Source organism: Colletotrichum siamense (assembly GCF_013390195.1).
Source record: "Colletotrichum siamense strain Cg363 chromosome Unknown KSG_Cg363_contig08, whole genome shotgun sequence".
Taxonomy (NCBI): domain Eukaryota; kingdom Fungi; phylum Ascomycota; class Sordariomycetes; order Glomerellales; family Glomerellaceae; genus Colletotrichum; species Colletotrichum siamense.
This window is the reverse complement of record NW_023501021.1, coordinates 65,453-92,113: the sequence shown is the minus strand read 5'-3', so window position 1 is coordinate 92,113 and position 26,661 is coordinate 65,453. Positions and strand designations below refer to the sequence as shown.

At 50.8% G+C, this 26,661-nt stretch overlaps 11 protein-coding genes across 11 annotated transcripts; 6 read left to right on the top strand and 5 right to left on the bottom strand.

The window, feature by feature from the left end:
- Window positions 1-2,023: 2,023 nt before the first annotated feature.
- nipblb-0 (Nipped-B-like protein B) lies at window positions 2,024-2,944 on the top strand (the record flags this gene model as incomplete). The annotated part of the gene is made up of 4 exons (XM_036643495.1): window positions 2,024-2,210; window positions 2,264-2,439; window positions 2,498-2,714; window positions 2,763-2,944. The coding sequence occupies 4 exons, from the start codon at window positions 2,024-2,026 to the stop codon at window positions 2,942-2,944; spliced, it is 762 nt and encodes a 253-aa protein (XP_036490420.1).
- A 1,480-nt stretch (window positions 2,945-4,424) lies between these two features.
- On the top strand, window positions 4,425-5,472 carry TRI10 (Trichothecene biosynthesis transcription regulator TRI10; the record flags this gene model as incomplete). Its single annotated transcript, XM_036643494.1, has 3 exons — window positions 4,425-4,535; window positions 4,591-5,019; window positions 5,068-5,472. The coding sequence occupies 3 exons, from the start codon at window positions 4,425-4,427 to the stop codon at window positions 5,470-5,472; spliced, it is 945 nt and encodes a 314-aa protein (XP_036490534.1).
- A 347-nt stretch (window positions 5,473-5,819) lies between these two features.
- Window positions 5,820-6,964, bottom strand: lad1 (L-arabinitol 4-dehydrogenase; the record flags this gene model as incomplete). Its single annotated transcript, XM_036643493.1, has 2 exons — window positions 5,820-6,095; window positions 6,143-6,964. The coding sequence occupies 2 exons, from the start codon at window positions 6,962-6,964 to the stop codon at window positions 5,820-5,822; spliced, it is 1,098 nt and encodes a 365-aa protein (XP_036490531.1).
- A 926-nt stretch (window positions 6,965-7,890) lies between these two features.
- On the top strand, window positions 7,891-8,463 carry OXI1 (Dehydrogenase OXI1; the record flags this gene model as incomplete). Its single annotated transcript, XM_036643492.1, has 1 exon — window positions 7,891-8,463. The coding sequence occupies one exon, from the start codon at window positions 7,891-7,893 to the stop codon at window positions 8,461-8,463; it is 573 nt and encodes a 190-aa protein (XP_036490532.1).
- A 4,003-nt stretch (window positions 8,464-12,466) lies between these two features.
- Window positions 12,467-12,982, top strand: CGCS363_v011642 (uncharacterized protein; the record flags this gene model as incomplete). The annotated part of the gene is made up of 3 exons (XM_036643491.1): window positions 12,467-12,650; window positions 12,726-12,807; window positions 12,871-12,982. 3 exons carry the CDS (start codon window positions 12,467-12,469, stop codon window positions 12,980-12,982), a joined length of 378 nt encoding a protein of 125 aa, XP_036490422.1.
- A 421-nt stretch (window positions 12,983-13,403) lies between these two features.
- Window positions 13,404-15,524, bottom strand: PLT2-0 (putative polyol transporter 2; the record flags this gene model as incomplete). The annotated part of the gene is made up of 5 exons (XM_036643490.1): window positions 13,404-14,107; window positions 14,174-14,820; window positions 14,875-15,300; window positions 15,363-15,443; window positions 15,502-15,524. The coding sequence occupies 5 exons, from the start codon at window positions 15,522-15,524 to the stop codon at window positions 13,404-13,406; spliced, it is 1,881 nt and encodes a 626-aa protein (XP_036490424.1).
- Window positions 15,525-16,557: 1,033 nt separating this feature from the next.
- On the bottom strand, window positions 16,558-18,459 carry patE-0 (Dehydrogenase patE; the record flags this gene model as incomplete). Its single annotated transcript, XM_036643489.1, has 1 exon — window positions 16,558-18,459. The coding sequence occupies one exon, from the start codon at window positions 18,457-18,459 to the stop codon at window positions 16,558-16,560; it is 1,902 nt and encodes a 633-aa protein (XP_036490423.1).
- Window positions 18,460-19,312: 853 nt separating this feature from the next.
- CGCS363_v011639 (uncharacterized protein) lies at window positions 19,313-20,291 on the top strand (the record flags this gene model as incomplete). The annotated part of the gene is made up of 2 exons (XM_036643488.1): window positions 19,313-19,727; window positions 19,795-20,291. 2 exons carry the CDS (start codon window positions 19,313-19,315, stop codon window positions 20,289-20,291), a joined length of 912 nt encoding a protein of 303 aa, XP_036491278.1.
- A 945-nt stretch (window positions 20,292-21,236) lies between these two features.
- Window positions 21,237-22,481, top strand: vioD-1 (Capreomycidine synthase; the record flags this gene model as incomplete). Its single annotated transcript, XM_036643487.1, has 2 exons — window positions 21,237-21,722; window positions 21,771-22,481. The coding sequence occupies 2 exons, from the start codon at window positions 21,237-21,239 to the stop codon at window positions 22,479-22,481; spliced, it is 1,197 nt and encodes a 398-aa protein (XP_036491092.1).
- Window positions 22,482-22,659: 178 nt separating this feature from the next.
- Window positions 22,660-23,304, bottom strand: CGCS363_v011637 (uncharacterized protein; the record flags this gene model as incomplete). The annotated part of the gene is made up of 1 exon (XM_036643486.1): window positions 22,660-23,304. One exon carries the CDS (start codon window positions 23,302-23,304, stop codon window positions 22,660-22,662), a length of 645 nt encoding a protein of 214 aa, XP_036491082.1.
- Window positions 23,305-24,780: 1,476 nt separating this feature from the next.
- CGCS363_v011636 (2-methylcitrate synthase) lies at window positions 24,781-26,320 on the bottom strand (the record flags this gene model as incomplete). Its single annotated transcript, XM_036643485.1, has 3 exons — window positions 24,781-25,276; window positions 25,330-26,207; window positions 26,273-26,320. The coding sequence occupies 3 exons, from the start codon at window positions 26,318-26,320 to the stop codon at window positions 24,781-24,783; spliced, it is 1,422 nt and encodes a 473-aa protein (XP_036491084.1).
- Between the last annotated feature and the right edge of the window lie 341 nt (window positions 26,321-26,661).

The window sequence follows — 26,661 nt, the reverse complement described above, 5'->3', positions numbered from 1 at the left end:
AAGACCTCTAGCATGAACATGCAATATGCTTATTTACCCTTTGGGCCAACTTTATTTGCACATTGAACTATTCCTGTTCGGTGGCATCGGAACGAAACGATATGACACGGAACACCGTCCGATCAGGTGGCAAGGCACCCCCTCATGCATCCCACGTGGAGCAAGTGAACTGGTTGCACAGCACCGCACATTCATCGGAGCCATGCGTGCCACATAGTGGTGTAGTTCGTGCCGGTAGCTGAGAGGAGGTATCGAACGCATTGCTCGCCCCGAGGTTTCCAGGCGGTGTCCAAGCACACGCCTATCATGCTAATTGGGCAACAATTCCGAGTGTTCACTCCGTTGGAGACACCACTCCCGTTGTCTTGGGATGGGATTTATTGGGGAAGATGGCAGACCTCAAGTGCGGGGAGCTGGCGGTTCGGTGCCATCAAGCTATGTATGCCAAGTGATCTGAGCCATGTCCCAAAGTCCTTGAATGCATTCGCAGCAGGCTTGCTGACCGGCAAACAATGACTCTGAAAGACGTGTTCTTTCAAACTCCAGCGACAGCAGCCGCTATTGATGCCTCGACGGTCAGCGAAGGCTGGATCAAGCTGTGCCAAGCCATGCATATCCGCGTGCTCCATGATCAACAAATTGCTGCCTCACAGAGCGTATAGAGGAACCCGGCGCCGGTAGATAATTCGTCGAGTCTAATTGTCCGCGGATCTCAAGGTTTAGGAGGCAAAGTATGCGGTCCCTTCGGATGTGAATCGCCACGGCCCATCAATCTGATATCATCCACGGGAACGTAAACACGTCCTTCCGCGCCGAACCTACCGCCAGTCGAACCTAGCTAACCTTTCCAGTGCGACTTATTCGGCCAATGAAACCGAGAATTGACGCAGGTAGCAATGCACATATGCCAACAGCTCAGCCGGGCTAGAATCGAGATCATATGCACCAGTTTACTGGTATCAAGCTTCCGGTTGTTGACGTTGCTCCGTTCATCAGGGCCATGGTGAATTCTTCTACCACATCCATGTGTTGAACAGCTGAAGGGTGAAGATCGTGCCACGTGCGGCTTTCACAAAGTTAAGTGGGCAGAAATCGAAGAACGATGCCGAAAGGAATGCAGAGTCGCCATGCTACTTTCGATAAGCCGAAACCGCATTACTGCAACTCCTCATCCGGATGCACAGCATGTCGCCAAGACATTGGTTCCATAACTACAATTTCAAAATAGGTAACCAACGAGTTCAGTCCAGTGTGGAAGAGCGGTCTCGCATTCATTTGACTCTGAAGGTTTGAATGGACTTGAGTGAGTTGCATGCAATTCTCCCCCTGTTACACCAATCGTTCGTCAATTTAGAGTTGAACAGCACACCACCTTTTTGATACCAGGCAACCCTTTCAACTGTGATACTTTGGTTAAGCTGCCCACCATCAATGGAAAGCCTCTGCTAACATCATCGAAAAACAAGCATACCACTATTCGACATCAATTTCGCTTTCCGTCCGACATTTCGCATGGTAAGGGCGGTTCCATCGCCAACCCAAGGATCTCCACCGGATCCTGCTTGACAGCTACCAGTTCCGCAATCCCTACCTTAACCCCAGAACATGTCGTCTGATTCTGAAGATGCAGGATGAAAGCTGTCGGGGGAGCACCGAGGAAGACGACAGTCTTCGTGATTAGGGAGAGCTTCAGGGGAAATGGCCGGCGGATGCCTCGGGAAAGCTGACATCCTTGAGCTCTGGTAGGCTCAGCAACCTTCAGGCATGTCGTCGACCACTGTCAGGCAGTCACGGGAGTGGGCGAAATCCAGGTCAATCTTCTTCGGCAGACGAATGCGTCGTGAGAAGAGCTTGAGGTCGATGGGATCCTGACCTATAAAGATCCAGGTCTTTACCCTCCTATCCCACTCCTTTTGCCTCTCATCATCACACAGCCTCGCAAGCAATCCTTTCAACCAGCTAATTATACCCCAATACCCACCTCTGTCTCCGGCAGTAATTCGTGCTTCTTACAATCGTCAAGATGCTCTACTCTACCTTATTCGTCGCTGCACTCGCGGCCATTTCTTCGGTCGCCGCCCTGCCGGCTGACGCCGCCGACGCTCGTGACCGCGACCGCGATCGTGACGACATTTTCCGTCGTGGCGAGTGTCGCGACGAGCGTGATGAGCTCTACTGCGGTAGAGGCATCAGCGAGTACTCCCGCTATGGTACATAACCCTCATCATAAAGGGTCACAGGCTGTGCTAACAACATCTTCTAGACGAGGGCAGCCGCTACTGCCGCAGAGATCGAGTCAACAGGATCTTCTGCGCCTATCGCGAGCAGCGCGAGTTCGCTCGCCAGATCGCCGAGGAGTGGCGTCGCATTGAGGAGTGCGAGCTCGACGAGTACTGGGACATCGGCAGACGCCGCTGCGAGTGCTACCGCAGACGCGATGTGAGTGAAGCATGAAGTCTCCACACAGCCGAAGATGTTACTTACAAACTTCAAACAGAGGGATGGAGACAGAGACAGAGAGTGCAGACGCCGCCGCGGTGAGAGCGATCGCGACCGTGATGGAGACCGTGACCGCGACCGTGGTGACCGTGATGGCGACCGTGACCGTGACGGAGATCGCGACCGCGACCGTGGCCGTGAGCGCGATGCTCCTAACTGCAAGGGCCGTGACATTGCTTTCTGTGCCGCCAGTGAAGCGCAGATCGTTACCTTTGGTGAGTTTGATCGGAGATTCTTACGCGATATATCTAACTCTTGAGCAGAGCGCACGAACATTCTCTGCACCCGTGGCAATGGCAATTACGTCTTCTGTGCCAGCCCTGAGCCCGGCCGCGCCCGCGAGAAGGCCAGGGATCACTTCCGCGACAACAGGAAGGCTGCGGTTGAGCCTGTCAAGGCACCTGCTGCCCAGGCTCCCGCCCAGGCTCCCGCTAAGGCTGCATGAGTCGCGATATTTGTTGCCGCTATTAATTTCGAGATTGAGTGGCAGCAACATCGACATGGCACGCGAAATCAATAGTACAAGGGGTAATGGATAGTTGGAGAGTTTTGCCATTTGTGTGATTTAACTTGAAGTGGAGGACTGGGGAAGATTGATACATTTAGTGAACCAACGTAATTTGCGACTTTAAATATCACTCTCTTACATCTAATATGTATCGTTGAGACAGAATGAATCTGAGTGTAAAACTTGAAAATTTGACCTGGCTCTTGGGCAAGGTTGGCTTCGATATTTTCAGTTGCCGCATTCGCAGCGAAGCGAGAAGTTCGAAAATTCATCACGACTGGCATTCTATAAAAACAAGAAATACAACCAAACTTCTTGGCCTAAAATCTACAGTATTTGATTAGGCTCAGGGAAACAACAAATGACACTTTGAGAAGAACGAGAGCCTATGGAGTATCCAATTCTCCCATTTAGGGCGGAGCTGCCTGAAGTCAGTTAAATGTGCAGCACTCTAGTATTCTTCGAACCTGAAAAAAATGCTAATTAATCGCGAGAAGCTCGGGGGTGAAGATAATCTTGGCTACATTATACTCCAGCCGCTCATGCTTAATTAGAAGTCGGTTGACATGAGAGGCAGTTTCAACTTGCACAAGACTTACACGCGAAAACTCGTCTCGGCCTTCCTTCCCAGTAATCGGCTCGAGCTTCCCTCCCAGTTTTGTGTGGACAAGGGGCCATGCGGGGTAAGAATAACCGACACCTCAGGCGCGAGAACTTCACACAAACACGGCAAAAACATGAACGCAAATACGGCAGGAGACAGGCGAATACTTTCTTTTCTCAATTGTGGTCACTGCGAGAAGAGTCACAGGATATCCCCGCTTGGGGTTGGAGCCGACGTTGCCCACACAGTCAAGCCCCCGGCATGTCCAAGCCATTGCCCCGGAGCAGTGGTGGCTGCTGGACGTGCCGCATCCGCCACAGAAAGTGTGATGAGTCTTTACCAGAATGTAAAGAATGCACTGATCGGCATATCACATGTCATGGGTACGGGCCTGAGCCAGAATGGGCAAAAGATCCAGCTAGTCTTCGGGAAGAATTACAGCGCATCAAACATGCTGTGAAACAGAACTTCCGTCAAACCCGAAAGTTGCAGGCTGCACGTAGCCCACAGAGGGCCTCAACATCGTCTCTCACCGGGCTCGATGACCCTAGTTCATCATCTTCTTCAAAAGACTCTGAGTTTAGAGAAGCAGAACTTCTCATGCATTATCTCGATTACATATTTCCGATCCAGTATGCCTATTATGTCGACAAGCCAGCAACGGGAGGAAGAGGGTGGCTCTTTTGGCTCCTGTCGAAACAAGGGCCCTTGAGGCAAGCTGCTTTTACACTATCTGCGCTCCACCAGCACAGCACCTCAGAGAACAAGACAGAAGAAATGGAGTCGGAGCTTATCCGCTACCATACGAACGCCATGCAGGAACTCCGTCAAGTACTGATTCATGGAGAAACGGATGGCTTCGCAAGTCATCCCGAGCAAAGAGTTGAGTTCCTCACTTGCGGAACCTTTCTCATCAGCTTCGAAGTACTCACATCCATGAACCCTTTCTAATCACGTTTTCGATTGCTGACCAATGCAGATTTTTCAAGGAGGAACATCCAAGTGGGAGCCACACCTTAATGCTCTAGTGTCAGTGGCTAGTCAAATTCGTCCGAACGACGATGGCTCTCTCTCTTTTCAGTCCCCTAAACTCGAACCAGGCTTGCAGAGAATGGTCGATGCTGCCATGAGGTTCCACATGGCACAGCTGTTGTGGTTCGAGATGGTGGCTTGTGTCGCAACTGGCAAAGCTCCCAAGCTGCCATATCAAACCTGGCTAGCACTAGATGACCTGGATATGTCGTGTGTCATGGGCTGTCAAAATTGGGCTATGCTTGCTCTTGGCGACGTTGCACTATTAGAAACTCAGCTAGCGGAAATGAGCTCTAGTCTGGCGAGGAGGCGATCGTATGATTTGAGGCAGAGACTGCGTGCAGGGATAGATGGTTTACGAAACACAAACGATGAGGTTCGCAAGCCCCTGAGGATACCACTGAAAAGCACTGACAAGTCCCAGGCTTCGGCGCCGATGATATGTCAAGCAGTAACCCGTGTCTATGCAACAGCTACCCTTTCACAACTGCGGGCCTTCACGGCAATTGATTTTGAATATCACGAAGAGGTGCACGAGGCCGTGGCGGAGGTAATTAGTGCGTTAGAGGAGATGCCAAAGGGGGCATCTCTCAGAGGCTTGACATGGCCAATGTGCGTCGCTGGTGCAATAGCTCGACAAGATCAACAAGACTTCTTCGAGAGGATACTTACAGCTAATCTCGAAACGTCGGGTACCAGCTTCACGAATTTTGGAACGGTGCTTCTGATTCTAAGAGAAAGCTGGGAACACCGAGACGACTTTGGCAACGACAGGAATGCGACTAGAAGTGCGATGAGAAGGTTGGGAATCAGTGCACTTTTAGTTTGAAACGGAGCTATCCTTCTTTGTTACTTTTACAATTCGTGTTTGGTGGTTTAGACGCACTAGATACCAACTCAAGATTTCCACGTCCAGGCTTCGTCAAGAAGACTAGGCGTCCACCGGCACCGGACATTAGATTTACGCCCAATTTCATCAGATGAAGAAGGTAATCGAAGTTCATTGTCTCAGTCGACCCAGCTATCTCGTACCACACATTCATTCTTGATACTCAGCCCGTTAAGCCCGCCCTCATTCCCAATCACACATGCTTCACAACGCCATTCCAATCATTCAGCCTTTCACCTTGCCAATTTCCCGCGAAACAAACTTTTCCACACGCAAGTCCCGTTCCTTCATTCGTCAATGATTTGAACCTTCAATGCCAATGCACTGGGATCCGAAGCAGTCTTGAACGCCTTTTCTCCCTCCTCAAGAGTATAGCGGTGCGTGACTAGGGGCTTCAAGTCAATGACACCCTCAGATACAAGACCGATGGCTCTTGGGTAGATATCGCGGTAACGGAACTGAAAACGCAAGTCGATCTCCTTTCCAGCCATGTACATAAAGGGGATCGTGGCGAAGTCCTTCCCACAACCGATGACAAAAACCATGCCACCAAAACGGCACGCCTGAAATGTCAGCGTATATGAAAGCCAAAAGATATGACAAAACTCACATAAATGCCGGTGATTACGCTGGATTCCACACCAGTGCACTCCAACACCAACTTCGCCTCTTGACCAAGTGCAGCCTTCACATCTTCAGCTGCGGCTTGTGGATCCTTTCCTGGAGCAACAAGCACAGTCCGCACTCTCGGGATAGCCTTCTTAGCAATTTGCAGTCTGCTTTCATTGATATCTGTGATGACGATGGGGTTGGCACCAGCTGCGCTGGCAGCCATCAGGGTGACAATGCCAATGGGTCCAGCACCGCAGATGACGACCGGGTCTCCCAAACGAACACCAGACCGTTCAATGCCCGTTAAAGCCACAGAAAGAGGCTCGAGAAGAGATCCTTCTTCGTAAGAAATTGTCTCAGGGATCTTGTGCAGCCAGTCTTCCGGGTGCACATGATACCGTGTCAGAGTTCCGTGATACGGCGGTGTTGAGTAGAAGACAACGTCAGGACAAGCGTTGTATCTTCCAGTCCGGCAGAAGAAGCAAGATGCCTTCATGCATGGAATACCGCATTCCAAGGCTACTCTGTCACCGACCTTGAACTTGGTAGTGTTGGGACCAACTGCAACAACAACACCCGCACTTTCGTGTCCAAGGCCATTCTCACCAGTGACCACCATTTCACCAATGTGACCTGCCTTCCAGAAATGGACATCAGAGCCGCAGATACCAGTTGCGCGCACATGTACTAGACATTCTCCATCGCCCGGGGTGGGAATATCGATCTTCTTCAGGTAAAGTTCATGGCTGGGATTGGTGTAGACAGCAAAGTTCTCGGGTTTCCGGCGAAGAATGTCCGCGGCAGATGCGTCGCTTGCCATTTTGTACTGGTAAATATGAAGTTGAAGAAGGACTGTGGTTAGGGGAGGCCTAACTTCTCCCAGAAAGTAGGCGACAAGAATAACGGCAAGGCAAAGACAAGATCAGAAACCTATAGCTGGGCCCCATGTGTTTTATCAAGACCTTGCCTTCGGAGGAGGGGCCGCCTTTCTTGAGTCACTCACGCGTATTCTCGTGACAGAACCCCGGAGATCTTTACCCCTCATGCCCCCCTCCAAACAGCAACACATTCAACCTCAACAGTGTGGCTCTGACAATATGCCTGCGCCAGTGACGCCACGGGCTCGGTGAAATCGCCGTTACCCCACAGTCGGCGCACTGGCGCTCGGCGGTTTCTCCGTGACGTACCACCTCGGTGGTTTCCCCGCCTGATGGCAGACTCCGCGCGGCGAAGGCTTGCCCCGGGATAAATCTTACATCGACTATGGCAAGATCTTTCCCGGAATACACAAGCCAAGAACGACATTTGAGAAGCTTAATCCTCGGCATAAATCATTGAATTCTCTGAAGCGATCATTTTTCTTCCTTGAACGTCCTCCAACTCGTTCCAAACAACTTCAAATTTGAAACACCTAATCATGTCTCTCAAAGGGAAAGTTGCCATTGTGACGGGCGCAGCTCGAGGAATCGGTGCGGGCATTGTGCGGGCCCTTGCCAAAGAAGGTGCAAGTGTATGTATATCCCCTGTTCAATTGGTAGCAAATTCATCTCGGTGAACTCTGGGGTACGCACAGTGCCCCGCTGGACCATCGATTCTCCTAAACCGAAAAAGCTATCCCGTTTGCTGATTTTTCCGTATGTGCAGGTCGCCTTCAATTATGTCTCTCCGTCATCTGAGTCAGCTGCTGTCAGTCTGGTCGAGGAAGTGAAGAGTTTAGGCTCCCGCGCAGTATGCGTGAGGGTTGACATGGCTTCTTTGGATGCACCGAAAGAACTGCTTGATGCCACTTTGGAAGAATTCCAGACGGATAAGATCGATATATTGATCAACAACGCGGGTCTGGGTGGAAATGCACCTCTTGAAGAAGTCACTGTTGAGGACTATGACCGTCTGATGACCGTCAACGTCAGGGCTGTCATCTTCATGACACAAGCTGTTTTGCCACACATAAACCGCGGAGGACGCATTGTCAATCTTTCGTCGATTTCCTCCAGGGGAGGCTACAGCACACAGTCAGTGTATGCTGCGTCGAAGGCGGCCGTTGAAGGATTGACTCGTGTCTGGGCCACAGAGCTAGGCCACAAATATGGAGTTACTGTCAACTGTGTGAACCCGGGTCCTGTTGATACAGATATGTACCGCGCAGCAGGACCTGTTCATCTCGCTCGAATGGAAGAGCAGAATAAGAAAGTTCCAGCAGAGCCTCGCTGCGGCACCGAACAGGATATCGCGGACATAGTTGTTTTCTTATGCGAGGAGAGATCAAGATGGGTCACTGGTGACACTATTTGCGCGAATGGCGGCATGTTGTATTTGTAAATAGCTAGCAATATGTGGGTTTCGCTTGACTGGTGAAAATCAAGATGAAAAACGAACATGTTCAGCTGACGGCCACGAAGAAGCAGTCATAGGGGAGAAGCAAACTCTGCTCGCCCTTCTTTCGCCTCTGGTTATACTTGAGCGCTAATGTTGATACGCGGGCTAATCATAGACCAATGGCTATGACCGGCCATAGTAGTCACGTAATTACTTTGACGCCGTCGAACCCCACTAGAAAAGCTTCTCTCACTCGCTGAAAAGACCTGAGGATTACCCCTCATCAGCCACAGCTTACCCTTTTCCCTGGACATCTTGAGATCGTTCAGAGTTTTTCTTCCTTAAAGACAGAGATTTACTTGCATACCGGGTTTTCATCGGAAAATCGAGCAATTCGTTTTGCTGATAATGGATCCCGCTGAACCTCAGACCCCGGCCAGTCTCATACAAGCCTCACCAGGCCCTTCCGATAACAAGTTTCGGGATGGGCATCACAAAGCATGCGATGTGTGTAAACGGCGCAAAGTCCGGTGTTCCGGTACTAACCCTTGTCAACAATGCTGCCGCAGCAAGACGGTATGCAGCTACTCTTCCAATCACGGCAAGATAGCTGCCCTGGAAAGGTGGGTGTTGAGGCATGCTCTGCTACGCCGGCTCACCGGAATACTCCGATTCTTTGTGTTTATGGACGCTTTTGTGTTCGAGCTTACAGTTCATCCTGAACAGGCGACTGCGGCAATCAGAAAGGCGTGTGAAGAGTCTTGAAACTGCTTGGAGTCAATTTCTCCCCCAGGTTGACCTTTCTCATGCGATCGAAGCCTCATCGAACGATGATAATCGTCGCACAACATCGGAGTTACCGGCATCAGAGTTATCGACAATACCTACCGGCGATGGTGCTACTGGAATTGGTACCGACTACGCCTCAAGGAACATGTCCAGCGATGTTCGCGATAGTCGGTGTATTCGCGATGATCGATCCCACTCGCCGCCCGACCTTGAGTTTGACACTATTGAGGCTCTAGAATGGGATGAGACTGTAGAGCAGAACATTCTTACTGATGGAATTGGTTCTTTATCTCTTCAGACTAAAGCTTCCGGATACATGGGCCCACAGTCAGGGAACGCTCTACTACGTCATCTCCATTCTGTTGTTCACTTCTTGTCAGAGGACGAAGCTGACCTTGATTTCTCTTCTTTTCCCGTCGACCCCGAGACTTCCCAAGAAACTCAAGCTCTCATACATTCCAACGGATTCAGAAATGAGTGTCTGGACTGGTACTTTCAACACTTCCATAAAGCCTACCCGCTGCTGCATGAAGGGTTCTTTCGAGCTCAGTTAATGGGTAAGTTTTCAATCATGTGAGAATAGGCTCTACGCTTACCGGTGTCTTTTTTTGGTAGGTGCTATACCAAAACCCAAAGATGGGTCGTGGGCGGTCCTCTGTAACATGGTCCTTGCCGTCGGGGCTTTCGCAGGCCCTCAAAGCTCCAACAGGGCTGACCGCCTTTTCTTTCATCACGCCCAGTCGGCGTTGTCCATGGACCTGCTACAGCGCGGATCGATACACCTTGTTCAGGCCTTTCTATTGATGGCGAACTATCTACAAAAGCGGAACAAGCCCAACAGTTGCTTCACATTTCTTGGAGTTGCGATGAACATGGCTCTGGGCCTCGGACTGCATCGCGAGTTCTCAGACGTATCGATTACACCCTTCACAATGGAAATACGACGTCGAGTATGGTGGACTCTGTTCATCTTCGATTCCGGGGCCCGCTTGACTTTCGGAAGATCCTCTATCCTGCTGGCTGGAGGAAATGTCAAATTACCAGTGAATCTGGACGACTCTGATCTTGCAGTTGATAACGAGGCTCTCGGAGAACCCCGAGATTATCCAACCGTGAGATCCTCCCTCATATGGCAGTGCAAATTGGCCAATATCAGCAATGAGGTTAATGCCAGGTTATTGGAAAGAAGATTGCCGCAGCGAGCCGAGATGTTAGCCCTGGACAATCGAGTCCTCCAATGGCAAGAATCCCTACCACCGTTCTTCAAACAGTCGCCTGCCCCTGATCACGCATGGTTCGATGTGCCACGAATGATTCTTCTCTGGCGTGCACAGCACCTGCGAATCGTTCTGACTCGACCATTTCTTCTCGATGCTCTTCAGAGAAGCCAACCCCTTAATACAAACGACGCGAATGACGTTGTCGTACGCTGTATTACAGCGGCTCAAGACTGCACGCAGTCTATCATTAGCTTTTCTCTCACTCGTTCTAGCTGTCCAGGGGCTTTGGCATGGTACGCAACATACTGGCTCGTCACAGCTGTCTTCGTCAGCGTAACGTGCCTGATATATGATCTCCACCATCCGTCTGCCGTAGTCTGGAGGGGACAAATTGAGAATTCACAGAAAACACTACAAACCATGGCAGTTTTTGAGCCAATCGCAGGCCGCGCAGCTCTAATACTCTCGAGAATTATGGGTGAGTACCCGATGATGCGATCCGATTCGCTTGGGAGCCGTTGATGACACAATTCGCAGATCTCGTTCCTTGCAGTCCAAATTCTGTGGCTGACTTGGCTGCCAATGATGCCGTGAGGATGGGTATTACCGATATATGGAGTGAATCTTGGCTGCAAGTGGACTACCAGGCCATGAGTGATCTGGTGCAGACGGTCGATAGCAACGACGTTGAATTGTAATGATATTATTTGCTCTTGCTATATACACTTCGTGCAAGAAAAACGTTATCCCATCTAACCACTTGCATTGGCATGATAGTCCGCGTTGACATGAAAGACCCTAGATTTCGCTCCATTCGTTCACCTTTTCTATGCTGCGATAGAATTCTTGCCAAGACCTGTCAATTGTTCTCAGATGAACGACGTCGACATCCTGGATCCTTTGAGATACCCTTTACGTTTCCATTTTCCTTGTCCAAAATGACTATCCACGGTGATCAACAAACTGCGAGTGTTCTCTGACATTCTCGAGCATGGTGTGGTACTACGAGTGGTATGATGACACCTCAATAGGCAGCTAGCTCTGAGTGAGGTTGGCCACTGAGAACCATCCCGGCTAGATGCTCTAGCAAGAATGACGTTCAATTGCATTGACATTGCAACATCAAACCAACTTTATTTGGCTTCGAAGACCGAGCGTGCGAAGAAAACGGCAGTTTTCGGTGCTTTCTAGAGTTTTTGGAATCCTGATCCAAGATCAAGGTTTGGATCAGAAAAGGCAATTTCGTCTAGACTTTGGAAAGCGAAAACCAATCGTGTGATACTGCCCAGGAAGGCGCAGTGTGGATTATAACCTTCTGAGCTGCATCTGACGTGTTGATTTCTTGGAACCTCCACCCGAACCGCAAACGCCTACCTAGAATCACCTGGTAAGAAAAAGCAGCCTACTGGAGGAGATTCAACGACAGATTCATGATAAATGGCAATAAAAGGCCAGCTGTGTGAAACAATGGTCCAATGGCGGTTCCTCTTTTCCGGTTTCCTATCGTCTGATGTTGTTTATTACATAGCAAGTTGCATCTCTCTTATGCATAAGCCTCACTTTTCCTTCAAAACGAATTAGTCTAGCCTCGTAGTCAAATTTAAGCGTAAATTCTATGCAGTTGCTGCGAAATCGATGTTAAATGTCGGTGTTCAACTACGACGGTATTTTGTTTTAGTCTGGCTGAGTCGACGTAGGGTACCCATGGCATCATGAAACCGGGCTACCGGGGTTGGTGTGCGGAGATGCGCTTAATATTTGGGGTAATGGTGATTGCCTCACTGAAGTTTCCCAGTGGATGGGCTTAGCTCCGATTGGGTCACGAATGAGATGAATGAGAGACGAAAACGAAGGCTTAAGGAAGATGGTGTTCGCCAGCAACTATTACCACGAAAAGGCATATATAGCCGGGCTCAATACCGCTCTCTCCGTCTTTCATCACTCACCGCTATCCAACATCCCCCTTCACCTTCGCAGCTACAATACCAACAATCAACATGGTTTTTGTCAACCTCAACCTCATCTTAGTCGCTTGTGCCGCCGCTGCTGCTGTGGCTGCCCCTGTGAACGATGGCTCTGCCCCTGTGTTGGTTCCTCGTGCTGAGGTATCCGTCTTCATGTGTACCGATCGCGGCTTCAGGGGAGACTGTATGAATGACCTCATTCAGACTGGATCATGCTGTGAGTTAATATTATTATATCAAGAAAGATGTCTCTCTAGTGAGGCAGAGGATTATCTTAGCTCACACATGGCAGACAACGTGCGCTCCGAATTCATCGACCGCATCAGTTCAATTCGGAACAATGATCGAGATCGCAATACTTGCACTTGGTACCGGTACGTCTCAATTTCGATGAAGGGACTATATTACTCCGTCACCAGGTGTCTAACTATCAATAGCGAGCGTGAGTGCCGCGGTGACAGCTACCGCAACCAGGACGACAGCAACCTGGGCGACGGGAATGGGCGCTTCAATGACGCTATCCGCAGCTACGAGTGCAGGAGGAAATAATTGTGCAACAACTCTCTGTTCATGGAATGCTTGACCTGAAAGAGGTAGCCGGAAACGGGAATAACATCGTGTCAGATAATGCGTGCACCTAGTCGCACCAATATGTAATACTGCACTACCCGAAGAAAAGCAAACGCCTGGATACGGACATGGCACGGGAATCCCTGAAGAACTTCAATAACTTTCAACATGGACGTATTGCATCACAGAAAGTATCATGGTATAATGGTAGTTGAACATATCACTTGCCTGTTTCTCTATCTATCATCTATATAAATCTTGCATTTGCGCAGGGGCCTTGCTCCTTATCCCTATCAAGATGATCCTGTCGCTCTGGCTGCCAATATCCCCGGGGCAAATATCTAGTGACTGGGGTATGTACATTTGAAGCCAGCGTTTTATGTACTCAAGTCGGCTCATGCTAACGTCCTGATGCAGCCTCCACATTCTCCTCCATCTCGAAGTGGTACAACTTCGGCTCCATAACGTTCCTCTGTCGAAGAATGTACCGCTTGGTCCACCACGGAAGTACCTCCTTTAGTTGATAAGATGCGTGACGTCGAGTCGATACGGAGAAGACATCGTCAAGCTCTTCCAAGGATCGCTGCTTTGTCTCCGGCATGAACAAGAAGATGGCTACGAAGCAGATTATGTTGGTAACAGCAAACAAGCCGAAGGAGCCTTGGGGTCCTAAGCCTCGCATCATGGGTGGCCAGGTGAGCGCCACAATGACAGCCCAGAAGTTGTTGGTCGCCACGGCCCATGACATTCCCACTTCGCGGTGAGATAGAGGGAAAACTTCTGCTGAGTATACGAAGGCACATGGCCCTTCCCCTGGGCCGTAGAAGGCAGCGAAGATGTAGGTGAACGTGGCAATGACACCTAGATGAGCCGGACTAGACGCAGGAATGTAGAACGCCATTCCAGCTGCTAAGAGAGTAATAGCCATGTTTGGGAATGTTGCAAGAAGTAGGGTCCTTCGACCCCAAGTATCGATGGTCCACAGAGCTGGGATGGCAAAGATGAACATGGCCATGCCGAAACCCCATGAAGCTAGGAGTGCGGTCTGGCTACTTGCCCCGGCGTTCTCAAAAATAGTTGAAGAGTAGAAAGACATGATGTTGACTAGGGTGAAAGAAGATGTTAGTGTCAATCGCTTCATCCGGTTCGATCCCAAGGGGTAGTACTCACTACCGCAGAACTGCTGCGCCGCCATGATAATGCCCGATGCCTGAGTAGCACGACGATTGCGTGAAATCGTGAAGAGCTCTACACACCTAGTGAAGAAATTGCCCTTATCAAAGCCTTTCTCCGCAATCATATTTTCCTCTTCTTGCAGCTGGCTGTGAATGTAATACAGGTCGCGAGCCGCGAGAAAACCCGATCCACGGAGCCTCTTAAGCGACTCATAAGCCTGTTTGCACTTTTTCTTCTTCAGCAACCATCTTGGAGATTCTGGAGTGAAGTAGATGCCGAATAGGAGAGGTACAGCTGGGATCATTGCTGAGCCAAGTTGCAGGCGCCACGCAATATCACCGGTGTTGGCGACTGCCAGGTTGGCGCTGAACCCAAGCATGATTCCGAATGCAACGAACAGCTGCCACGACATGACCAAGGCGCCACGAATATTGGCGGGTGCGTTCTCAGCGGAAAAGACCGGCACAGTGACTTCTTTCAGGCCCATGCCGATGCCCAAAAGGATTCTGCATGCCAGGATCTGCGGCCAGCTCTGGCAAAAGGCTTGTCCGAGTGGCCCAATAACACCGAATATTGCGCCCACGAAGATGGCCCCGCGTCTGCCGATCCAGTCATTGACGGGGTCAGAAAGCCAACAAGCACTGATCAAGAGTTGATTAGTATGATGCTCATACGGAGGCTGATCCCAAACTCACAAAAGACAGATAGCCATGTATGGCGCACTGTTGATAGCGCCTATGATCCAAGAGTTTCTGTCGCAAGTACCGGCAGCAAGGCACTCAGGACCTTTGTCTGATATTCCGAAAGCCTGGGGGAAAGACAGGTTGGCACCGTTAGAACCTGTTTGGTCCCATCCTTGGATCATGGCGCCAATGGAGTTCATGAAGATAGTGAAGTAAAGAGCCGTAGGATGTTTCCATCGATGGGTAGATTCGTTCCGCAAAGCGTCTCGATCGGTCTCGTTGAGCTCCTCGATGTCTTCGTAGTCCCCAGGTCTCTGAGAAACCAACGCTCCTTTGAAGAGCAAAGAGGACTCGCCTCTCATCTCATACAATTCGGCGAAATGGTGCACATCTTGTTGGAGCTGTAGCTTGGGTATCCCGGCTAATGGATTTTTGATTCTACGATGCTGTGAGTTTCAAAGACTCGCAAGTGGTCCTGAAGCAAAGAAGTGAAGACTTACTCTCCGGAGAGAACTTCGACAGCACGGTGCTGAGATTCACGGTGACTGAAATTGACACCCAGGTCCGTCGTTGACTTTGTTCTGCTTCAAGTTAGGAGATTGCCGTTATGAAAACAGCGATTGATATTGATCGACTCACGTCTCATCCGAAGCTTTTGCCATGGTGTCCTCTGATGACAGTAATGACTGGCTACTTTCTCCTGCTCTCTGAGTGAGACCGAGGGGCTGCTGTGTGGAGGGCATGGTAAGCTTAAATCAAAATCCGGGGCGGGAGAAGCCGCTAATATCTATCACAGTGGCGTCGAGGAATCCTGATGTGTCAATCGAACTTGAGGGGACCCCGTGGGGGAACTGCAGTCCAGCTCGGTAGAAGCGCCGAAGTAATTCCCAAACCCAAAACGCACTGACATGCGGCTGCGAGTCGCACAAGGTCAACGAGAAGCATGACAGAGTTTCAGCTCAACATTAATCTCGGTCTGGGCACCGAAGCTGCCAAGAGCTGGCGAGCTAGATCCATGACAGCTTCGGCGTTTTCGCCGGCACTACTGATAAAGACCGAGAAGGCCAAGAATTTATCTATGGGCAGCCATGCCACAATTAAGCAGTGAAATATCTAATAGACGTCAAACAAGGTAATTATTCAATATGCGAAATATACTCGGCGAACAAATTCGATTTAAAAATATGCATGTGTGCATTTGACCTGAGGAAACTTCGCCGGGAATTCGGTATTTTCTCCAACAGCGCCACCAAATGCATGAGAACGTCAAAGTCGTTCTTTAGAAGTCGCGTGATGATAAATGTGGCTTTTGAAATCTCACCGTAAAGGCAATTGCCCACATATGTCTATAGACCCGCAAAAGAATATCGTGACGCTAACAAATCAGACAGATGCATACCTGGAGGGTTTTCCACCTTGCAGCTGAGCGATGCCTGTGTTCTTCTGGCTGAATAATACAGAGGAATGGTCCGTCCTTTACCTTGATAGACATCCAATACGAATTCGTTGCAGACACGCTTGGGTTTGAAAACATCACACGCCACGGTGGCCAACAGTAGGACGATCTCTCATCGGTAGTGGACTGTATCCTAATAATCGTGGCGGTAGAAGTACGCTCGAACTTGGGTCGGCGGTCGAATTGAGTTCGCATTTTGGTGGATATGCTTGCATGAGAAATATGCGGATCATTTTCTACTACATGTCTCGAATAACCGAGTCCGCTATCTTCTCAGCAAAGGCGTATATGAGTGCTTGGGGATGTCCAGGCGGTAGTAGTGCCATCGAACTCGCATCCACGACGCGAAGCTTGTCAACCCCAATCACCCTGGCCAAGTTATCTGTCACAGCCGTCGGATCATCTCGGTGTCCCATACGTGCAGTGCAGGAGGCATGCATAACCGCCATCACGCTTGACCGAATGGTAGCCAGAATTTCCTCATCCGTCTTCACATCTGCGCCTGGCCAATACTCTGCATCGCTAGCGCGAACGCTTCGCACCGCATCCGTGTTGAAGACATCGCGAATACGCTTGTACATGGCCACCGCGACCTCCAAGTCACCTGGATGGGTCAACCAATTCGGATTTACGAGCGGACGATCCGAGGGTGAGTTGCTGGCAAGTGATACGTTGCCTCTGGAGAGGGGCGCAGCCAACGCTGCAATGATGGCAGCGTACATTTTCCCATCCTTTGGCTGATCCAACCATGGAATGTTGAAGGAGCCGATATGGCCCGCAGCCGGGAAGTACTCGATATGAGGCCAGTCTTTAGGGAAAGCTAGAAGCTGAGACCAGGTTGACTCGCTCAAGTTGGCGCTGCTGGGCATTCTCTCCCAGGCCAGGAACTCGGCCACATTGCTTGTCAGTGGACCTGTCTGGGTGAGTCCATAATCTAGGACGGCTTTAGAAAGAGCGACAGGATCCCCGAGAACTTTGTTGAGTGTGTCGAAGGTCACCTGGTATGTTGGGCCGAATAGCGCGTGATCAGTGAGGTTGCGTCCCACCCCTGGACGGTCTGCGATGACATCAATGTCATGCTCTACAAGATGCTCTGCAGGTCCAATGCCAGACAACATCAAAATTTGTGGTGTGTGAATGGCACCGGCTGAAAGAATGACCTCCTTCCTCGCAGTGATCGCATGCTTCAGCTGACCCAGGGCAGTGACCTCAACGCCAGTGGCTTTCTTGTCTTCATCAAAGAGCACCTTGTTGGCTCGAGTACCCAGGTAGACCGTGAGCTTGTCGCTCATATTGGTGTCTCTTGCCGCATAAATGAATTCAGCCGAGGTAGACCGGACCTGTGCTCCGGGATCTATCGTTGTCTGAGCATAATGGTAACCATCCAGCACGCCCTGATTGAAGCGGTCTGTCAACGTCATTCCGAGCGCCTCAAACCCCTTGGCTGCCCATGTTGACCATACGGGTGTCCAGTTGGCGTAAGTCACCTGAATGTGAGAGTTCGATGATGCATCGAAGTCGTTCTCGGAGTATGTGGTAGTTGCATTCGACAAGCGGGTTTTGGTGTTTGGAGGCGTGAACTTAAAGCTTTTCCGGAAAAATGGGAGAAACTGGTCGAATCTGTAACTATCATCACCAACAGCATCGGCCCAAGCGTCCAATGCGCCCCGGTTCGGTCGATGATGGATCATAAAGTTCAGAGCCGATGTGCCACCAAGACACTTTCCCTGCGGGTAGTGCATCTCGCGGCCCCCCGCACCAACTTGAGGGACAGTTTTCAGCCCATAGTCCACGGTTGGTATGCTGTCGACTGGGTTGGATCCAACGCCGATAATGTCGCCGAGAGGTGCAGGTCCAATGATGGGTTTGCCAACTTGGTAAGAAAGCCCGGCCTCGACAATGGCGACGGTATGACCAGCTTCTGCAAGACGGTAGGCAATGGTGTTGCCAGCCGTACCGCCCCCGACAACGACATAATCGTATGCCTGTTCTAGACCGACTGTACCTGTGAGACTGCCCAGAGACGTATGAACAAGACCATCCAGTGTTGTCCAAATGCTGCCGGTGATGGGGTCGAGTACCGGATCAAGTACGGGAAGTGCTGTGACTGATGAAAGAATTAAGAATTTAAAGAGAAGCATTTTGAGACTGAGTGAGAAGGTGCAGGCGAGTTTCATCCGAATGGTGATGACATATTGGAAACGAAAGAGTTTTATAGAGAAATAGCCAAGCTTGTGCCCAGCATTCAAACAGTTACACCGTCCGGCTGACTTCCGATGTTTGTGTGACGGAAGGCTGCAGCTTCCCGTCCGCCATCATTGGTGATTATTTCCCATTTGCTGGAATTCCGTTGATCATTCCCAATTGGACCCCCTTTCCAAACATATTGGCCTCCTAGCAGGGCACAAGAGTCAGTGCAACAAGAATGAATCCGAAGATGCCGTGTGTGTCGTCTCTTCGGTCTCCATTGCCAGCGTACCCTGGATCCACTGTCTTTGCCCTACAGCGTAACATTTCCACTTGAGACTGACAATCCACCCGCCGGTGTGACCCTCCGCAAGCACTGACGCCCCTCGCTAATTGGTTATAACGTCGAGAAGACATGGGGGGCACGCGGATTTGACAAGGGCAGTGTAAGCAGTGCTGGGGATACTTGACGAATTGAGTTGCCAGAACTGAACTTGTGGATATGCGGGCCAGCGGATTGTCAATTCTGACAAGAATCACAGAAATGGGGATCAGCAAAATCATAAGTGAGCTTCGAATGAATTTCCGCATTGATACCCTGATGAGAGGGTCCATGGCGATGTACTTGCCGTAAAAGGGCCTGCCACTCGCACACTGCCGAGAGCCTTATCGAAGGGTTGAGGGAAATCCCTGGCTGATCAAGTTCGCAAGCCAAATTTGAACCAACAAATGTGTATTTAACGACTGTGCTGCCCTGTAATCTTAGCGTGTTGGTTTGGGTATTGCCATCGGTATCTCGACACCACAATGAAGTTCAGTGCTTCGTGTCTGTTCGCTGTCTTTGCTGGGCTATCTGCGGCCCAGTGGGACAACAACTCGACCGCTCCGATTGAACTTGCGCCTGCACCATGGACTTTGAAGGGTACTGTCTACTCCATCACCCTGGTTCCTCTGTCGGATGACCTTCCGAACAAGGCATTTCCACCTTTGGAGCGACAGTATGCTTCGGCTACCGAGGGCGAGTATCTGGGTATTTTGGGTATGATTCAGATCATTCGATACAGCGAGAGCCCTGTCGGACCGTATGATGAACTGCTCATTGTGCCTGGGTTCTTCAAGTACAACCACACCAACGCCGAGGGTGAACGCGAAGAAAACAAGAATGTCAGGGTCAGCCGCATCTATGTCAGCCAGAAGTACACCTGCTGGAACGGAAGAACGAGTATGTTTCAACTAGTTGCACCCGTCGCGTTTACTAAGAGTCGGAGCAAACCACTAATGAATCACAGACTGGAACATCCCAAAGCATTTGGCTCGTTTTGACTGGACTGAGAAGGAGAATGGTGAAACCACGGTCAAAATCTACCCGCATGATACCACGGGCGATCTGAGCGAATCTATGCCCGCGAAGAAGCCTTGGTTCAAGGCTACATTCAAGCCAGACTTGGTGAACGGTTTGCCTTTCAGCACCGATCTGTACAAGATACTCGGAGTCAACGCGACCCTGGCACAGCCGCCTTTGCCGTCCGCAAACAGTACCTATGGAGAACTGGCAGGTACGGATCACTGGGCGGCCACTGTGCCAGGCCAGGTCACTGACAACGCGTCTTTGGGCGTTTATGACCTGGATCAAGGAGATGGGGACGTTGAAGAGGGCAAGAACACCAACGCGGTGGGCGATGAGTACTTCCCAAACTTCTGGCCAGGACTTTTGCGTTTCAATGCAGGAATCAAACTCGAGAACGCGACCATCACTTTCAGTGAACCCGAGATTTGGTCCAACTGATCTCTTTTCTAGCGGCATCACCGCATCAGGGACCAAGGTCGCTTTTTTTTTCTGCAACGCGATCTGTTCGGAGTCATATTCTGCCCTCGAAAAACGAAAAATTAGTCGTGGCGTTATGAGAGTGTCATTGAAGGACTGTGATGTCGGCGTGCGGAAGTTCAAGCCTAGGGACGAGAAGAAGGTCATTATTTCGTACATAATATAACATATCTCCGCACCAAGAGAGTAGGTACCCATTTCGGAAGTGAAGAAAAGGGGAGAAGAAAAAAACACATCAAAGATCTCGAAAAACTGCGCAGCACTGCTGGTGCAAGGGCGCGGATGAGTTGTCCCTCATTTGGGCTAACCCCTCAAGTTTGCCGGGGTTTACTTCTTAGATGCCGGTAAGTGAGATGTGGAGACTTCCAGAAATGGAAATTTAGGCGTTCAAGCCAATGAGATGTAAGTAATTCAATGGTTAGTCGGCGCTACTGCTGTCTTCCATATGGCAGACAGAATAACTTATTCAAGTTCGGTTCCATCGGTCAAATTCCTGAGTCTCAGGCGACTTTCTCGAGCTTCTGCGCTCCTCGGAGATCGTCCATACATACTTTTCGATGCCTGACTCCAACTAAAAGCTCGTCTCGAGTTGCCTTCCGAAGGTTCCCAAGTGGGGTCGTCTTCGCACGGTCTCATGTCTTTGAGCTTGACAAGACCACCGGGAGGGCGCGACGGGAGGGCGCGAATTGTCAATCAAGACGCTGCTAAGTGGAGTTGACAATATTGTTTGACGATTGAAGAGGGAGTCCGCAAGATCCTGGAACTATTTAAAGGTTTCGCCGTCGACACCACCCTCCAGACGTCTTGCTTCCTAGATTTTGGGTAATCGACACTCTCCCTTATCTGTTAAACTTTGCCCCCGGGTGCTCCTCTCCCAGATTCAATCACCAACTATAACCCGACAACATGGTTCAAATCAAGCCTTTTGAGGTGGAGGAATGGATGGATCGCCTGGAAACCACGCCAGGAGCCCTCAATCTTGCCGAGACCTGTTGCGAGTCAGTGTCTATTCAAGAACTCACGCAGTTATGTTCCGACCCTACCGTTCCCGGCCCGCTTGACATAGCAACCCGACGACTCACTTATGGAGCAATCTATGGATCGGAAGAAACGCGCCAAAACATTGCCAATCTGTACCGAGATGAGGCTTCGGAGGACCTTCCCAGCGACCAGGTTGTCGTCACTCAAGGAGCCATAGTCGCCAACTTCCTTCTCCTGTACAGTCTCGTCGGCCCAGGCGATCATGTCATCTGTATCTATCCCACGTACCAACAGCTCTATGAGGTCCCCAAGAGCCTTGGGGCGGAGATCAGTCTGTGGAAGACGAAGCCAGAGAACCGATACATTCCCGACGTCAAGGAGCTTGAGGGGTTGGTTCAAAAGAACACAAAGGTTTGAATCACGAGCGGTCAATTAGTAGCTAAGCTAACATCTCACCAGATGATCATCATTAACAACCCGAACAACCCTACTGGAGCGACAACGCCAAAGTCAGTCCTGCTTGATATTATCCACTTCGCGAAAGCTAGGGGCATCATCGTTATGGCGGACGAGGTCTACCGCCCTCTCTTCCACAGTTTGCCCGAGGGGGAGCCCATCCCCCCATCTATCCTGTCCCTGGGATATGAGAAGACAGTTTCCACTTCGAGTATGTCCAAAGCATTCTCTCTTGCAGGCATCCGTCTTGGGTGGATTGCGTCCAGAGACCCAGCCATCATCGATGCTATCAAGAGCGCCCGGAACTACACCACAATCAGCGTTTCGCAACTGGACGACAGAGTGGCAGGATACGCGCTCTCAGATGCGGTGAGGCCGAACCTTTTGAAGAGAAACATTGAGCTTGCGAGAACCAACCTTGCTCTCGTTGAGGACTTCATCAAAAAGCACAGCTCTTCCTGCTTCTGGGAGATCAAACCTACTGCAGGCACCACTGCCATGATTGGTTTCAAGAGAAACGGCAAGCTTGTGAACGACGCCGATTTCTGCCTGGAGATTCTGAAGGCCACCGGCGTCCTTGTCATGCCAGGCTCAACCTGCTTCGGGCAAGGGGTTGAGTTTGAAGGGCAGATGCGGTTCGGATATGTTTGTCGCACAGACGTGTTGAAGGAAGGCCTGGAAAAGCTTGGAAACTATCTTGAAGAAAGGTCGTGAATTTCACCATATTGGGGATTTGGTCTCGGTCTCGTATACAGGCTTGATTGACTTGAATTTCGCATCTTGACTATGAACTAGTACTGAATAACATGAAAGAAACACCTCAACCCTGTTTGTTGTCTCGAAGAAGTTGATGTCACGTAGGTTGGCTTGTTTGGTCAATCTTGTAATATGATCAGGCCTTGCAGGCTTGCCACTTTACGTTAACCTGCTGGGTAAAGGCAACAGTAGCATCATCGTCAGTGATGGCACCATAAGACGTCGCATTCTTTGAAGTCAGAGCAATGCGGTTGTTGACGTTGAGAATGCCCGTTGCGCCGCATGGGGCCCAGATAATCGATGCAGTCGGGATGCTATCCTGCTTGGTGTATACCTGTCCATCTTTCCAGATGCCCCCACCAGAGATGGAGGTCTGAGTGGTGGTCGTGGATGAGGCATCTTGAGAGAAGAAGTAGGTTGAGAAGAACGTCCCAGTGACTCCCTCGTCGAGCTGGGCGTAGCCGTGATAGGTGCTCTCCACGACGGCGAACTGAAAGCCACCAGGATACTTGAGACTCAGGTGTAGGGCGCAGTTCTTGGTACGGTCGGCGATGGAGAGTCCAGGGCCGATGTAGGTCTGGAAACGGTCGAAGCCAAAGGTGATGACGGTGCGGTCAGGGGAGATTGTAGTTGAGACGGAGCCCTGGGGGCAACCGCTGCCGGAGAAGCTGGAGCTGACGATCTGAATCTCTTTGGGGTCAGGGGTGTCCGAGATGCCTGTCGGCCCAAGTGGCGTGGCAGCGGCGAGAACGGGGAGAAGGAACAAGAGGAAGTTCTTCATTGTGATTATCTGTGTCGAAGTATGAGATGGGAATCAAGGATGGAGGTGGTGCTACTACTGTGTGATAGGGAACACTGGAACCACTTGCTTATTTATACGTAAGATGATACTGCTAGATTCATAAAAAGGAGCGTTTAGGTCTCCGATAAGGTAGGCTCTTCTGGTGTCCTTGACAAGGACCAAGCGAAACCGAGAGGATTCGGGTCACGATACGAGGTTCGCGGCACGAATCAATGCCACTACTTCATGCAAAAGGACCATCTGATTCTCATACATTAACTTCAATTTTTACCCAAGTCCATCGATGCTTGTCTATTTCAGTGTCCGTACTGTTGTACCATAAAGGCCTCAGCACTTCCAATTGGTCATGCTGCAACAGAATGTCGGCCAATTTGCGGTTGAAAGGATGCAAATGAATCGAAACTGAACCAAAGCCGCTATTTCCTGGAGCTTGCAGAAACGCCCGAGACTATTGAGGAACTTCTTAACATGCATGAGCGTCTCGTGAGGGGTGCCTCTGTACTGTCATCTTCAACATGGATAATGAGGAGGCTGTTTGGAACCTGAACTGGTGTGTGATTTGATCTATCAACGTACCTCTGACATGGAGAAATTTCTAGTTATTTCTTTCCTCGTCAGTCTTCATTGGAGCATATTTGGAGCATTGGCTTACAAAGATGCGGTATTATGAGTGTGACCTGCCGGTACTCCTCAGAGTAGTTGATGGATATCTCTCACATGACTTGTGATGGATACTCAACAAACCCCATGTTCGAACCGAGAGTTCATACGGTGATACCACCCAGCGCCAAAGGTTGAAGCTCCATACTAACCGTATTCAGTAGGAGGACCCTGAATATCCGGCGCGTACCGAGGATCAGTCTTATTGGGCGAGCCCGGTTAATAGCAATGGCTGTTCCGACTTCGCCAGATAGTATGAGCCCAGCGGCACGGTAGCGCCTCGATGGTCTCAGCTTACCGGCTGAATTGCAATTGACAATTAACTCCGAGGCCGTGTTCAGCTGGCAAATATGCTCTCGATATTAAGTTGCGTGAAGCTGAACAGGAGGCCCCAACACGAGATGCAGGTAATATCAGGCCTCGTCGTGGTGTCCGCTATGTCGAATGGTGCCGAAGCCATCAAGTGACCTTTGTGGATTCATTTACGTACACCCAACAGTTGATTGCTACGTCCATGTTTTATGCCAAGTGGCATTGCAGTGACTGGCCACGAGGGGGCTGGGCTGTTGCCTTAACCTTCTACGCTCTTATGCATCAATAGCAATTGTGGATGGGCGAGTCGAGAACCTCCCTTAATCTCGAGATGCGGGTCACATGGTAGCATACGCCGGCATATTGAGTAACATCCAATTCAAACTTTACAGTGAACTCCGGCTAGATCTAGATAGCATGACTTTACGTGATTCATTTTAGGAAGGCTTTTCCACGTTCACTCATTTTCCATCATTCCCTCCCTTAAGCACCCTCAACCTGCTTGAGGATACCCTCCAAGTTGATGCTCTTGGGGCGCTCAATGGGCAGGCCGAGAGCGCGGTCCCAGATGAGCTGTGCAAGGGGCCCAAGACCACGAGAGACACCGAAGGTGGCGGTGTAGTAAAGCGTCTCGTGGAAGCCGTAGTGGTGGAAGAGGACACCAGAGCTTGAGTCAACGTTGGGGTAAGGGTTCTTGGTCTTGCCATGCTTCTTGAGGACCTCAGGAGCGATGCGGCTGTTCTTCTCCACCAACTGGAATACTGGGTCCTGAGCGATCTCGGGTCGCGCGGCGGCGTAGTCCATCAAGGCCTCGAAACGGGGGTCGGGCTTGCGGAGAACGGCGTGGCCGTAGCCAGGAACGACTCTGCCGGAGTTGAGAGTGGACCACAGATAGTCGTTGACATCCTTGTCAGAGTAGGACTTGGGGATGTTGTCCTTCATCTGGAGGATCCATCGAAGAACCTCCTGAGCGGCGAGTCTAGTTTCTGTTAGTTACTGCTTGGGGATCGGGCTCAACACTGCTCAACTCACCCGTGAAGGGGTCCGGCAAGACCCTGGAGACCGGCGCTGTAGCTGAGGAAGACATCGCTGAGAGCGCTGCCAACCAGGTGGGTGGCGTGGGCGGAGACGTTGCCTCCCTCATGGTCACCGTGGAGGGCGAGGTAGAGCCTCAGAAGATCCTGGAAGTTCTCGTTCTTCTTGCCGCCCTTTCCAAGCATAGCAGCGAAGTTGTAAGACCAATCCTGCTCGAGGTCGACCTCGGCAGGGAGGGCACCGCCGCCCTTGTAGGAGTTCTGGTAGATCTTGGCGGCAATGGTGGGAAGCTTGGCCAGCAGAGAGATGGCGTCGTCGAAAGTGGGCTCCCAGTAGTCAGCCTTGTTGAGACCCTGCTCGTAGGCCTTGGCGAATTTGGAAGTGTAGTTTAGGGAAGAGACGGCGATGGCAAACTGGGTCATTGGGTGCAGGTCTGTAGGGAAGTCGTCCAGCATCTTGTTGACGAATGCGGGAAGCTGAGCCTGTTCGGCGAGCTCGCGAGAGAACTTGCGAACTTGGTTTGTGGAGGGGACCTGGCCGGTCAGGAGAAGCCAGAACATGGCCTCGGGGAGCATCTCTGTTCCCGTCTTTCCCTTGGGGAGCTCCTTTTGGCAGTCCTTGATGGTTCTTCCGTGGAAGCGAATGCCCTCGTTCGCGTCGAGGACTGAGCCTTCCCAAACCATGGCCTTGAGACCGCGCATGCCGCCGAGGGTGTTCTCGACCTTAACCTCGCCAATGACTTTGTCGGAGTGGGCCTTGACCTTCTTCAGGAGCTCTCGCTTGGCGGGGATGACCTGCTTGAGGGTGGTCTTGAGGTCTGGTTCGGAAGAAGAGGAGTACTGGCGGGCATTGAGAGCAGAGCGAGCTGCCAGGGGCTTGTTCGAGTTAGCCATGAGTGTTTTGAAGTTGAGCGAAGCTCGATATGGGCTTGTCAACATACCCGCAGAGCTCCCAGAGCTCTGGTGCTTCGCGTGACGTTCATCGCCATTGTGTAGCCGGTCGCGGGGAAGCTCAAGGGAGAGAAGAGCAGGGAAGGAGGGGTATTTAGAGGGGTGAATGTGACGCAGCCCTGTGTGAAAGAGCTTGACTGGTATTAGACCTGGTATCTCACGCTGGCTAGGTCAACAGATTGAATTGTCCAGTTGGATGGTTATGACTTGGGAGGAAGATGCGACGGCAGTGGAAGAATTGGAGGACGAGAGAAGAGACAAAGATGCTTCGGGAGCCTCTTGGAGGCGGCGTACCTGGTACATGGCCGACGCAGCTTACCTTACCTACCTACCTTAGGCCGAGACAGACCATGACTTTAGCCCGAGGTTGGAGAAGCCT